We start from the raw sequence: 14,997 nt of genomic DNA on the forward strand, positions 1-14,997 counted from the left end.
AGGCCCTCACCTTCTCATGATCTGGATCTCCAGGCACCACCGCTCTCGGTTCCGGGGGCTGAGCTCCTGCCGGCACTGCTTGATGGCAATCTGCTCACCTGTTTCCTACAGAAACAGCACAGTGGGGACCAGCAGAGCGAGCTGCAGGCCAAATCCCACCCTGTCTGCTGCGTGGGAGGGATCTCCAGTCCTTAGGCGTCACCTGCAATCACCTCCTGGCGCTCCGAGGTCACATGTACACACCGATCGACAGCCACGTAGCACCTGCCCTTCGGGCTGTCTCCTTACCACCCCACCTCTCACCCAACCGCTCCAGCCTCATTTCTTTTTCTTTTTTTTGAGATAGAGCCTTGCTCTGTCGCCCAAGCTGAAGTACACTGGCACAATCTCAGCTCACTGCAACCTCCACTTCCCGTGTTCAAGTGATTTCTTGTGCCTCAGCCTCCTGAGTAGCTGGGATTATAGGCATGCGCAACCATGCCTGGCAAATTTTTGTATTTTTAGTAGACACAAGTTTCATCATGTTGGTGAGGCAGGTCTTGAACTCCTGACCTCAAGTGATCTGCCTGCCTCCCCCTCTCAATGTGCTGGGATTACAGACGTGAGCCACCGCACCCAGCCTCTCCCACCTCACTTCTATCCATCCAGAGACTACAGAGGCTTCAAGGCCCTGCTCCATTCCCAGCCCCACCATGAAACCTCTGCTGACCATTCCTGCCAAGAGAGGTTTCTCTGTCCGAACCTGGCTGCTGCTGTATTAGGCTGACCCATGGGACACTGCTAATTGACCACATTGACCTACAAAAATAGCACCTGCATGTGGTTCAACCTAATAGTGAACACCACGTTGAGCGTCTTCATTGCTCCATGTGAGTTGTGTCCTTTCAGAATGCAAGCATAATGTAGCATAATATAGCAGATGAAACACTGGCTAGTTCACATTCTAACTGTGCCACTTACTAGCTATGTGGCCTTGGGCAAACCACTTGGTCTGACTCAGTTTCTTCTGTAAAATGGGAATACTGACACCCATACTTCAAGGCTTGAAAACAAGCCTCTAGCAGGTATTGGTAACCCCGCAGAGCAGGGAACCCAGGTCATCTGAGTACTCCTGTTTAAAATCCTGCAGAGATTGGCTCCCACCTGCATTTCCAGCCACTCTCCCATGACACTGCAGCCAGATGGCACCACCCACCCTGGCGCTTGGCCCTGCTCCTCTACACTTGCCAGTACAGGTGCATGGGCACCATGGTCTGCCCAGCTCAAGAGGGTCTCGCCCTCCACTATACTCCTGTAACAGCTACTTCCTTCAGTGCACATGCCAAAGAGTTACTTTCTGCAGAGTAATGGGCTGTTTTCTCTTCTCTTTGTCAAATTATAGACTTGTCCATCTTCATGGGCTTTAACCTCTACCCAGGTAACCAGCAGCATCCTCAACAGTGGCTCCTGCACCTGGCGAATCATGAACTGAGCCACTGGCTCCTGGCGGCCTCCCCTCTTCTCCCTGGTGCATGAGTGGGGACGCCGGAGACAGGCAGGCCCTGAGGCTGTGGCACAAGCAGCAGGGAGAGCAGCTCTGGCCTCAGGCACTCCAGCTGCCACAAGGGAGTCACCACTGCACCACTGTCACCTCTTTTGGCCATGGGGGGTCTCCAGGACAACTGCGGGGCAGCAGCTGCCCCGGGTAGCAGCTCCCAGAGCCCCAGCTTGAGAGCCAATCCTGCCACCGCTAAACAAGCTGACCTGCACCAACATCCTGCACCTCCTGTGTACCTACAGCACAAAACTCCCAACCCGCACACACACCTGGGCAAGAGCCGCGTCTGCAGTGTGGCACAGGGTACCCAACAGTAGGAGATTTCAGAACTGTACCAGACTCTACTGTGGCTCACTTGAAGGATGTCCTAGAGGCCCTGTTAGGCCAATTTCTGTTTTCTCAGTTTATGAAGATACAAACTTGATGGCTCTGTACCCCAGGTGGGACTGATGGTTATAAAAGGACAAGTTTGGCCCTTTTTGTATCTTGCCCTTTCGCCTTCACCCTGCCTTGATCTTGGAATTCCTAGCCTCTAGGACTATAAGAAATAAAATTGTTATAAATTACGCATTCTCAGTTACTCTGTGATAGCAGCACTGAGACACTGCTACAGACACTTGCCTCCAGTTAGGCGGAGTTTGCAGAGGAGCTTAGACGTGGGGAACACAGGGTTCCACAAACAGAGACTGATGGCCCCGCTGCAGTGTGAGTTGCCGTTGCCAAGAGCATCTATCCACCTCCATCCACCCTGCAACATTTCCATGGACAGTATTCCAAGCAATGGTTTAGCCAAAGAGACTAAAAGAGACTGTAACTCATGGTTCGCTACCTCAGAATGACTGAGACTAAACCAAGATACCAAAAAATCTGCAGCAACTTAACTTCAATACACAGAAGAGTGCACTTGTTTTCTATTGCTGCCGTAACAAATTACCACAAACTTGGTGGCTTAAAATAATACACCTTATTTCCTTGCAGTTCTATCTGCTGAAGCCTGACGTGCGTCTGCCAGAGCTAGGATGTTGGTGGGGCTGTGCTCCATCCAGAGGCTCTAGGGGAGAGTCTGCTTCCCTGCTTTTCCCTCTGCATCTTCTAGAAGCGCCACTTTCTTCAGCTTGTGGCCCCTTAGTCCATCCTGGCGTCAGCCATGGCCCGCCATTTTCCTCACATGCATCAGCTGACACTGGCTCTGCTACCTCCCTCTCCCACATTTAAGAACCCTTGGGATTACACTGGGACCCCCAGGGAAGCCAGGTCAATCTCCCCATCTCAGGTCAGCTGATTAGGAAACCTAATTTCATCTGTAACCTTAATTTCCTTTTGCCATGCTGCCCCACCCAGTCATAGGTTCAGAGATTAGGATGCAGATTTCTTGGTGGGGTTGGGGGGGATTATTCTACCTACCACAAATGAAACAGGACAGATAATCAGATTCAAAAAGTAGATTAGATGACTCAGTTTATTAAGTGATTTTAGGTAATCTGTCTAGCTACAAATTGGAAAATTGCAGTCTTTTGCCCAACACAAACACTGGACTTGATACACAGCTATCACTTGGCCCAACCCAGAATCAGGAAGAGATTTTGATACTGAAGACTTGAAATTGGTCTTAAATATCCAAATGCAAACTAAAAAGACTGAACTCAGCAATGTGAACACTGAACAAGTCTTTAAATATCTGGGCATAGAGACCAAAACTAACTTTCTACTCACAGACAGCTCAGCTTCGCCCTAGAGTTGAGGCGAAATCCTAACTTCCTGGGCCTAGGAAGGTCTGCTGTAGATACAGACACACTTAAACTTTTCCTAACACAGTGGCCTTCATCTGCCTCTAGGAAGTATTCTGAAATATTCCCAGTTTTTCCATGAGTAATGTTTCATTTGAAACAGAAATGCAAACAGAATTACTTTGTTATTAAAAACATACCTGCTCTAGAAAGCGAAATTCAATTAAAACAGCACAGAAGCAGGCTACGAACACCGGTTCTGAAACCCCGGGGTGTTTGTTCTTCGCTAGCAGTGGAATTCGAACAGATGTAAGGTAAGAAGGATGGCTTACTTTATTTTTCCTGGAATCTACTGAGTCTTAGCTTAGTTCTGTGGAAACCCAGACTAGGCCTGAGCCATGTCAGTACCCAACATCTGGTACATGAACTCCTCGTGAAGGACAAAACTCAAAACTGCTTTGTGGCCGGGCGTGGTGGCTCATGCCTATAATCCCAGCACTTTGGGAGACCAAGGCAGGTAGATCACTAGAGCCAGGGGGGTTGAGACCAGCCTGGGCAACATGGCAAGACTCTGTCTCTACTAAAAATATTTTTAAAAACTAGCCAGGCATAGTCGTAGATGCCTGTAGTTCCAGCTACTTGGGAGGCCAAGGTGGGAGAATCTCCTGAGCCTGGGAAGTCAAGGCTGGACAATACAGTGAGACCTGCATTGAGCTGTGATTGCGCTGCTGCACTCCAGCCTGGGCTACTGGAGTGAGACCCTGTCTTGAAAAATAAACACACACAAAACAACAACAGAAAACTGGTCTGTATTTTGAGAAAAGGGAGAAAAGTTCCCCTGTATGTCCAGATTGAATGTAGTGATTATGAAGGTCCTCAGAGTTTGCAATTCCTTGCCTTTCATGCATGAAAACATAAAACTTGTGTATAAGCATGTGTGTCATAAGGTGTAAAAAAGGCGGAGGGGAAGCACATCCTCAGACCAAAAGGTGCCTGGCAGATGCGAGCTGAAGACCAGTCACAGAAGAAACAAAAGGGGCTGGCCCAGCTTCCTGAAGTTCACCTCTTTCAATGACTCAGGGGAAATTCACAGAGGCCAAAAGCTACGTTTAGACCCTTAGCACAGAAAGCCCAGTGTCCTGTTATCATGGCAAGCATCCAACCAGGCCACTGTGGACACGGGGACAATTAGTAACAACCGCCTCCTCCTTCTCAGACCCCACCCCCTGAGATGAGTGCTTCAGAAAGGAGGCACAAGGCTAGGGGCAGAGAGACTGGGCAGGAGGACCCACAGCTGGAAGACAAAAGGTCCGGGATCCAGCTGCAATTTCACCCGACTCAGCAGGTAGTCGACTGGACACACCCTGGGCCCCAGCATTGCCTGGTCTACGCTATGAGGGCCATAACTTCTTCACCCTACTCCCTATAGTGCAGACCCCCACTGGGCACAGTGGCCTCCCGCCTCACCCATGGGAGCTAGGCGCTCGGGCTCCGGAGACAAGCAGGTCCAGGTGTAACTCCCTCCCCCATCACATGGTAAAGGTGTGATAGGAGCCCATGGTATAAGCCCTGGGTCCTTATCCATAAGATGGGGATGGCTCCATCCGCTCCAGGGATGTCAGCTAAAATGAAACACAGCATCTGAACACAGGGAGCCAGGAATAAACGACCATAGCCTCACTTCCTTTTCTGGCCCTGTGGAGATGCTGCTCTGCCCACTTGAGTCGGCCTCTGTTTTCCTGTGAGGCCCTCGAAAGTCTACCTCCTTTCCAGATCCTGCTAAAGCTCCATTCACCCCAAGAAGCCTCCCTTCCCCAGCATTCAGGAGAGATCATGCGGACAGGGAACCCAGCTCGGCTGCCATATGCTGCCCTGGAGAAACAGTAGCCATTGTTATCCATGCAGTTGGGTGCTTAGATTTAGACTCACTTAATGTGTTCCTAAATGCTCCCTGGATCACTGTGATCAGAGAGTAAGCACACGAAGAGCAGGGCCCCTTTTTTCCTGCTATCCCCGACAGAGCTTGGGCCCAGGCTCTATAAATCCCTAGAGAAGTGACTGAATGGAGCAGAGGCTTTAAGGCTTCCAAGCACAGAGATAAGCTGGGGTGAGCTTTGTCTTGTCCCGTGAAGGGACGAGTTTAGGTCCATGCTGCTTCACAGAAGGGATTGTTAACATTCTGCCTTCTAACATCCAGTGCACACACTGCCTCCTCCACCCCAACAAGCATCCCGCAGGGCTCCAGGCAGCACTTCCTTGCCCTCCTCACAGCCAAGTGCACACAGAACATGACGATATCGCAAGGTACTCCGGGTCGCTTCCAGAAGGCAGCTGACCTACCTCCTGCCCAGCCATATTGGGGACCCAGCAATGAGGGATCAATATTGGAGAATCCCCATCATCCATGAGAAAAGTGGGGACCCACAGCCAAGATGCTGACAGAGCCAGGATCTGAACCCAGGTCTGTGTGACTGAGTCTTGTGTTCCCACCCCTAATCCCAAACCATGTTGCCACGTGGGGGCACTTGGTTACCTCCTCCTCCTCTTCCTTTAGTATTTAACCGAGGTCTCACTGAAAATGTCAGCCTGTCTAAACCGTACTGGGAAGTGGTTTGTGCTGACCCTGAGCTGGAGGTCTTAGCGAGTTTCAACACAGTGTGGAATGGTGAGGCCCACGCATGGCAGGAGAACCACAAGAACAGGGGAAGCAGGTTGGTGGGGCTTGCTTGTTAACTGCCCTCCCTCCCTGGGAAACACTCAGTGTGGGGTCCTTTGTCTAACAAGGAAGACTTATAAGTGTTTTGTTCTCCAAAGAAGTGTTTTTCAACCAAGCACAGTGGCTCATGCCTGAAATCCCAGCACTTTGGGAGGCCAAGGCAGGAGGACTGCTTGAGCCCAGGAGTTCGAGACCAGCCTGGGCAACATAGAAAGACCTCATCTCTACAAAAATAAAAAAAATTAGCCAGGCATGGGGTCTCATGCCTGTAGTCCCAGCTACTCAGGAGGCCAAAGTGGGAGGACTCCTTGAGCCTAGGAGTTCAAGGCTGCAGTGAGCCCTGATTGAGCCACTGCACTCCAGTCTGGGTGACAGAGGGAGACCCTGTCTCAAAAAACAAACAACAAAAAACCAATAAAGAAATGTTTTCCCCTTCCTGCTTCAAAGAGGTTCAGACTGTAGGGAACAAGGAAAGCCTAAGGAACACCGAGGCCCCACCCCGAGTCCCCACCATGGAGAGGCCACAGGCACAATGGAAAAACATGAGGTTGGGTTCTGAACAGACGCAGGTTCCAATCCTAGCCTCTTTGCTTGCAAGCTCAGCCTCTGTGGGTGAGTCACAGAGACTGTGCTTCAGTCTCCTCAACTACAAAATGGGAACAAAGACAACAGTACTTCCTTTTAGAGATGTGAGGGCTGGAGAGAAAGCACATAAATATGTAGTTTGATGCTGGCGCATAGCAGGTTCTCAGTAAATGATGCCTCTGATTATCAGGCCACTTCTCTGACTGAGGATACCCATGCTTAGGGGCTTTTTCATGTAATTTCTATTGTGATAACTAAAACATTCCCTCTTCTGCAGACAAGATACAGTGCATGGAGTGTCAGGAAAGTGCACACTTGTTATGTGGAGTAAAACCATGAGAGTTAGGAACCAACACCACCATAGCCCAGCTGCTTCTTTTAAGAGGCTGTGAACAGAGGGGTCCACAACAGAGAACACAAACGCTCACCTTCTGAACTTGGACAATGACCAAAGACCTCTCCTTAGCACCCAAAGCAGGCCTAGAGATTTCCCAAACTTAGGGAGAACCCATGGGGAAGGAAGGTAGAGAGCTTCCTGGCCTGGGCCGCTCACGGGTAGGCATCCACTGAGGACCTGCAGGTACTACGCTCCTCCTGCTCCCCTCCACCTCTACTCCACCACTAAGCCCTGTTGATTCCACCCCTTAAATATAGTTCTCTCTCTTTTTTTTTTTTTCTTAGACAGAGTTTCGCTCTTGTTGCCCAGGCTGGAGTGTAGTAGCACGATCTCGGCTCACTGCAACCTCCGCCTCCTGGGTTCAAGCAATTCTCCTGCCTCAGCCTCCTGAGTAGCTGGTATTACAGGCATGCGCCACCATGCCTGGCTAATTTTGTATTTTTAGTAGAGACAGGGTTTCTCTATGTTGGTCAGGCTGGTCTCGAACTCCCAACCTCAGGTGATCCGACTGCCTCTGCTCCCAAAGTGCTGGGATTACAGGCATAAGCCACTGCACCAGTTCTAAATATCGTTTAAGTCTGCCCACCCCTCCCCATCTCTCACCTGGATGACTCCAAAACATTCAGACCTGGTCTGCCTGCATCACTGGGACGGTGCCAGTGACACTGTAGTAGCAGCCACCGAGAGCTGGTTGTTAACTATTCAGGAATCTGGCCGGAGCGGGCTGTTAAACTGCTGGTGGCTTGAAGTCAGCCCTGGTGGGAGTAGCTACCCCATAAGAACTGCTGCGCACTATGGATCAGGGCATTTCTTCCCAGAGCTGATTTTTTCCTAACACACCGCCCACTGCTTGGGCCCTCCCAATCTGTTCCCATGGGCACAGCACCTCCCTCTAACATCGTTCCACAGCTCCTCCATAAAAACAAAACCTCTTCAGCTGAAACTGCCCAAAAAATACCACAGGGTCTGACTCACACAGTCCACCCTCAGCCACCCAGGCACTTGTACCCCATCCTCCCTTCGGGCCACACTGGCATTCGGTCCTGCCCACTTGCCACACCTGCCCTCCACAGGGGCCCTCAGGAGCCTCTCCCTTGGCCTGGAACTCTCCTCCCACCTTCTCTGCCAAGCTGACTTCTACTAAGACCTCAGTTCAAGTGCCACTTCCTTGGGGAACCTCCTCTGACACTGACTGATCCCACTCCAACGGAAGGTCTCAGTGCACTGGGTCCTTCTCCCAACTCACACTTTATAATACTTAGGAGCTTACATTTATAATTAGTTGACTAATGGCTCTTTCCCTTCTCCAAAGATGCGCTTTAATCACCACTGTACACATAATAGACATTAGATAAATATTTGTGGACTGGCAGAGTGGATGATTTGGGGCACCTAGCACATATACAACGTCAGGCACTTGCTACAGGAGAACTGAAGGAACTCCAAGGCCAGATCCAACCCTGGCTGAGCAGGAATGCAGGGTCCTGACGATACTTACTCTCATCAGACGGGAAGGGCGGCACAGGAGCCGGCCTGGAGGAACTCACTGGGAGAACCAGTTCCCACAGAACAAAGTCATCCCAAACAGGTTTGTGGAGGAGGTAGCCTAGAGTTCATCCTGGATGAACGTGGAGGAGAGGGAGGCCTGTCCGACGAGAGGGCTCAGCACCCGAACCAGGGGCAGCCACGGGGAGGAATGACAGAGAGGCAGGTGCAGACAGACTGCATGGGGTTCAGCCGGCAGGAGGAGGAAGCTGGCTTTTGGCTTTTTAAAAGTAAATAACAGGCCAGGCGCCTGTTAGTGGCTCATGCCTGTAATCCCAACACTTTGGGAGGCCAACATGGACAGATCACTTGAGGTCAAGAGTTTGAGAACAGCATGGCCAACATGGTGAAACCCCGTCTCTACTAAAAATACAAAAACTAGGCTGGACACAGTGGCTCATGCCTGTAATTCCAGCATTTTGGGAGGCTGAGGCGGGTGGATCGCCTGAGGTTGGGAGTTCAAGACCAGCCTGGACAGCATGGTGAAACCCCGTGTCTACTAAAAATATCAAAACTAGCCAGGCATGGTGGCAGGTGCCTGTAATCCCAACTACTTGGGAAGCTGAAGCAGGAAAATCGCTTGAACCCGGGAGGCGGAGGTTGCAGTGAGCCAAGATCGTGCCAACGCACTCCAGCCTGGGCAACAGTTTGTGACTCCGTCACACACACAAAAAAGAAAAATTAGCTGGGTGTAGCCGGGTGCGGTGGCTTATGCCTGTAATCCTAGCACTTTGGGAGGCCGAGGTGGGCAAATCGCTAGGTCACGAGATCGAGACCATCCTGGCTAACACAGTGAAACCCCATCTCTACCAAAAATACACAAAAAAGTAGCCGGGCATGGTGGCAGGCACCTATAGTCCCAGCTACTCGGGAGGCTGCGGCAGGAGAATGGCATGATCCCGGGAGATGGAGCTTGCAATGAGCCAAGATCACGCTACCGCACTCCAGCCTGGGTGATAGAGCAAGACTCCGTCTCAAAAAAAAAAAAAAAAAATTAGCCAGGCATGATGGCACTGCCTGTAATCCCAGCTACTCAGGAGGCTGAGACAGGAGAATCGCTTGAACTCAGGAGATGGAGGCTGCAGTGACCCGAGATCACACCTGTCTCAGCTGAGAGTGAGACTCAAAAAAAAAAAAAAAAGAAAAAAGAAAACATGGGAAGTGCTTCAGGGTCTGGGAAAAGATTTTATGGATAAGCACAGTTAACAGAGGCAAAAGTAGACAAATGAGATTACATCAAACTAAAAAGCTTCTGCACAGCAAAAGAAAAAACAGAGTAAACCTATGGAACCTGTGGAGACAACCTATGAAATAGGAGAAATTGTTTGCAAACTATCCATCCAACAAGGGATTAATATCAAGAATATGCAAGGAACTCAAACAACTCAACAGCAAAATAATAAATCATCCAATTTTTAAAATGGGCAAATGATTTGAAGAGGAATTTCTCAAAGACTTACAGATGGTCAACAAGTATATGATAAAATGTTCAATATCACTAATCATCAGACAAATGCAAATCAAAACCACAATGAGATGTCATCTCACCACAGTTAAAATGGCTATTATCAGAAAGACAAAAAAGAACAAATGAAGGCAAGGATGTGGAGAAAGGGAAACTCTATACACTATTGGTGGGAATGTAAATTAGCACAGCCATTATGGAAAATAGTATGGAGATTTCTTGAAAAACTACAAATAAGGCTAGCGCAGTGGCTCACGTCTGTAGTTTCAACAGGTTGAGAGGCTGAGGCAGGCAGATCACCTGAGGTCAGGAGTTCAAGACCAGCCTGGCCAAAATGGCAAAACCCTGTCTCTACTAAAAACATAAAAATTAGCCAGGTGTGGTGGCACACACCTATAATCCCAGCTACTTGGAGGCTGAAGCAGGAGAACTGCTTGAACCCAGGAGGCGGAGGTTGCAGTGAGCCGAGATCATGTCACTGCACTCCAGCCTGGGTGACAGAGCCTGAGACCAGCCTCCGTCTCAAAAAAAAAAAAGAAAAACTATAAACAGAATTACCATATGATCCAGCAATCCCACTACTGGGTATCTATCCAAAGGAAAGGAAATCAGTTTATCAAAGAGATATTGGCACCCTCATGTTTACTGCAGCACTATTCACAATGGCCAAAATATGAAATCAACCTAAATGTCCATCAATGAACAAATGAATAAAGAAAATGTGGTACATAGACACAATGGACTCTCTTATTCAGCCATAAAAAAGAATGAAGTCCTGTCATCTGTGGCAACATGGATGAGCCTGGAGGTCATTACATTAAGGGAATTAAGCCAGGCCCAGAGAGGTAAATACCACATGTTCTCACTTATCCGTGGGAGCTAATAAAAAACAGATCTCAGTTGGTTAAAATCAGTAGGCTGACACCTGGGTTCACCAGCACTTTGAGAGGCTGAGGTGGGAGGATCACTTGTGTCCAGGAATTCGAGACCAGCCTGGGCAACAGAGACCTCCTATCTACAAAAAACCAAAAAATTAGCCGGGCATGGTGATACATACCTGCAGTCCCAGCTACTCAGGAGGTTGAGGCAGAAGGATCATTTGAGCCCAGGAGGTCAAGGCTGCAGTGACCCATGATGGCACCACTGCTCTCAGCCTGGATGACAGATTGAGACCCTATCTCCAAAGAAATTAAAAATTAAAAAAAAAAAAAAAAAGGCCAGGCATGGTGCCTCATGCCTGTAATCCCAGCACTTTGGGAGGCCGAGGCAGGCAGATCGCCTGAAGTCAGGAGTTCGAGACCAGCCTGGCCAACATGGTGAAACCCTATCTCTACTAAAAATACAAAAATTAGCCAGGTGTGGTGGTGCACGGCTGTAATCCCAGCTACGTGGGAGGCTGAAACTGGAGAATCACTTGAACCCAGGATACACCGGTTGCAGTGAGCCGAGATTGTGCCACTGCACCTCAGCTTGGGCAACAGAGCGAGACTCCATCTCAAAAAAAAAAAAAAAAAAACTGATCTCAGCCAGGCTCGGTGGTTCACACCTGTAATCCCAATACTTCGGGAGGCTGAGGCGGGGGGATCACCTAAGTTCAGGAGTTCAAGACCAGCCTGGCCAACATGGTGAAACCCCATCTCTACTAAAAATACAAAAATTAGCCAGGTGTGGTGGCAGGCACCTGTAATCTCAGCTACTCGGGAGTCTGAGGCAGGAGAATCGCTTGAACCTGGGAGGCAGAGGTTGCAGTGAGCCAAGATCGCGCCATTGCACTCCAGCCTGGATGACAAGAGCAAAACTCCATCTCAAAAACACAACAACAACAACAAAAAAACTGATCTCATAGAAGTAGAAAGTAGAACAGTGGTCACCAGAGGCAGGAAAGGGTGAGGGTGTTGGGGGTGGGGTGTGGAGGGGAATAGGGAGAGACTGGTTAATGGGTATAAAATTACAGTCAGGTAGAATAAGTTATAGTATTCTATAGAACAACAGGGTGACTACAGTGAATAAAACTTTATTATACATTTCAGGCTGGACGCAGTGGCTCACGCTTGTAATCCAAGCACTTTGGGCGGCTGAGGTGGGCAGAACACCTGAGGTCAGGAGTTCAAGACCAGCCCGGCCAACATGGTGAAACCCCATTTCTACTAAAAATACAAAAATTAGCCGGGCGTGGTGGTGCACACCTGTAATTCCAGGTACTCAGGAGGCTGAGGCAGGAGAATCACTTGAACTCGAGAGGCGGAGGTTGCAGTGAGCCAAGATCGCACCACTGCACTCCAGCCTGGGCAACAGTGCTAGACTCCATCTCCGGGAAAAAAAAAAAAAATTATTGTATATTTCAAAATAGCCAGAAGAAATAATTTTGACTGTTTCCAACAAAAAGGATAAGTGTTTCAAGTGATAAATATGCCAATTACCCTGATTTCATCATTACACATTATGTATCAAAATATCACACTATCCCCCATAAATATGTACAATTATTATGTGTCAATTAAAAATAAAAACAGGCCAGGTTCAATGACTCATGGCTGTAATCCTAGCACTTTGAGAGGCCAAGGCAGGAAGATCAGTTGAGGCCAGGAGTTCTAGACTAGCCTGGACATTGAGAGACCACCATCACTACAAAAAAAAAAAAAAAAAAAAAAACCTCAGCTGAGGCCATGTCCCATGGCTCAGGCCTGTAATCCCAACATTTTGGGAGGCAAAGGCAGGAAGGCTGCCTGAGGACGCGATTTCGAGACAAGCCTGGGCAACATAGCAAGACCCCATCTCCACAAAATTAAAATAATTCTCACTTTCATGTGGATCTGCTTATTTTGTACCGTGCAGTATTGCAAGCAATACTGGGAAGACATCATAATTAGCAAATATTATAAATACTTTTTTTTTTTTTTGAGACAGGGTCTCATTTTGTAGCCCAGGCTGGAATGCAGTGACACTGTCTCAGCTCACTGAAACCTCCGCCTCCTGGGTTCAAGCGATTCTCCTGCCTCAGCCTCCTGAGTAGCTGAAGTTACAGGCACGTACCACCACAGCAGCTAATTTTGTATTTTTAGTAGAGATGAGGTTTCACCATGTTGGCCAGGCTTGCCTCAAACTCCTGACCTCAAGTGATCCTCCCTCCTCGGCCTCCCAAAGTGCTGGGATTACAGGCATGAGCCAATGCACCCGACATTTTAAATAATTTCTAAAAAATGGTTTTGAAACAAGGTCTCCCTCTGTCACCCAGGCTAGAGTGCAGTGGCACAATCATACATAGCTCACTACAGCCTCAAACTCCTGGGCAAGAAATCTTCCCACATCAGCCTCCAATGTAGTGGGACTACAGGTACGCACCATGGCTGCCTAATTTTCTTTTTTTTTTTGAGACGGAGTCTCAATCTGTTGCCCAGGCTGGAGTGCAGCAGCGCAATCTCCGCTAACTGCAACCTCCGCCTCCTGGGTTCAAGTGATTCTCCTGCCTCAGCCTCCTAAGTAGCTAGGACTACAGGCACGTTCCACCAAGCCTGGCTAATTCTTTGTATTTTTAGTAGAGATGGGGTTTCATGGTGTTAGCCAAGATGGTCTCGATCTCCTGACCACGTGATCCGCCTGCCTCAGCCTCCCAAAGTGCTGAGATTACAGGTGTAAGCCACCACGCCCAGCTGGCTGCCTAATTTTTAAAACTTTTTTGTAGAGACGAGGTCTTGCTATGTTGCCCAGGCTGCTCTTGAACTCCTGGCATCAAGGAATTAAAATATTTTAAACTATTTAATTAGCTTCATCCTTTAAATTTTCCTATTTCTGTATGTTTTATAACATATATCAGTATATATTAGTACATGATATTCTACTGTAACCATATATATATAATACAGACTAAGAGCTTAACTTTTTTTTTACTGTTTATTTAGGTGACATAGTCAATAAAGCTTGGAGACCACTAACCTGGAGTCAGCTCAGAAGTCCTGAAGCCCTCTTCCCAGTCCCCTATTCACTGTCCCAAGATGACCAAAGCCAAAGGTGAGCCCTTGGCCCAGTAGGATCAGAGAAAGTGAAGGCAGTGAAGAGGGAGCCTGGCTTCCCGCCCCTCCCCAAGCTGCACAGAGGGCCTACCTGATTGTGCCATCGGATGACATTTCCAAATCCCCCTGTCCCAAGGCGCTCTTTCATTTCCCAGGCCCCACATGTCTGGGTTGTCAGGGAAGGTGACCAGCTCATACTGATGTCGTGCTAACTCTGTAAGCAATTTGGGATGGGGAAAAAAAGTTAGGATTAAGAAAAAAAATGGAGCTCAACGGGATGGAGAAGGCAAGAGATACCACTGCTCTTGAATGGGAGAGAAGAAAAATACAACTGGTTTTTTACTTTGTAAAGAAACCAATGTGTTTGGTTTGTCCAAACTTTGTGGCAAACTTTTGTCCCTCTCACCCTCCCCCATCCGGTTGCTGTGGCATCAGGCAGGGAAGAAAGTCACCGAGGGAGGCGATGTCCACGCCCTTGCCCCAGCGAGGGGATCCCCAGCTGACTCCACCAGGGGCGCCCGGGCCTGCCCGCCTTCTGCCCGAAGTGGCAGGGACAGAACCTACTTCTGAGCGTCCCCTCGGTCACGTGTTTCTTTACAATGTTCCCATAAATCGCAGGTTTCCCTCAAAACCACCCACCCCCAAGAAGCCACCCCAGCCAGGGCTGTTTCTCCCGGCTTCCCGAACTCCAATCCGCACGAGTGAAACGCTCCCCAGTCCGCAAGCTGCGACTTTCCAGCGGCACAGAGGGCTCTTCTGGGCCTTGCAGGCAGCGGAGCGGCGGGGCCTGCAGGTGGCACCCGGGCCGCAACCGCGAGTGGGACTCACCTGTCGGCAGGGACGCGGGGCAGGGGGAGGGCTCCCCGGGGCGGGGGAGGCGGGGCTGGGGCGGCCGAACCCGGGGCTCTGATAACCCTCTGAAAACATTAAAATGTGGGAATCTTAACGCGGGCAGCGCGGCGCGACTTCCTCAAACACTTCCTGCTCTGACATCACTGAGCACGTGGGCCGCGGC

General features: G+C 49.3%; 1 protein-coding gene across 4 annotated transcripts in view; it reads right to left on the reverse strand.

Moving 5' to 3' along the window:
- The window catches only part of IKBKB (inhibitor of nuclear factor kappa B kinase subunit beta), a 57,826-nt gene extending 42,848 nt beyond the window's left edge, over nucleotides 1–14,978 (reverse strand). The window contains exons 1-3 of one of the 4 annotated variants that reach the window (XM_010368039.2): nucleotides 14,811–14,978; nucleotides 14,074–14,196; nucleotides 11–105 (exon numbers count right to left, since the gene is read on the reverse strand). In XM_010368039.2, coding sequence (XP_010366341.1) covers nucleotides 11–105; nucleotides 14,074–14,178 — 200 coding nt within the window. In that variant the 5' untranslated portion in view covers nucleotides 14,179–14,196; nucleotides 14,811–14,978. The remainder of the gene's footprint in view (nucleotides 1–10; nucleotides 106–14,073; nucleotides 14,197–14,810) is intronic. The other 3 variants (XM_030937427.1, XM_030937429.1, XM_030937428.1) reach the window with 3 other exon arrangements.
- Nucleotides 14,979–14,997: the final 19 nt, after the last annotated feature.

The sequence above is a fragment of the Rhinopithecus roxellana genome, chromosome 9 (genome assembly GCF_007565055.1).
Source record: "Rhinopithecus roxellana isolate Shanxi Qingling chromosome 9, ASM756505v1, whole genome shotgun sequence".
In the NCBI taxonomy this organism is placed as follows: domain Eukaryota; kingdom Metazoa; phylum Chordata; class Mammalia; order Primates; family Cercopithecidae; genus Rhinopithecus; species Rhinopithecus roxellana.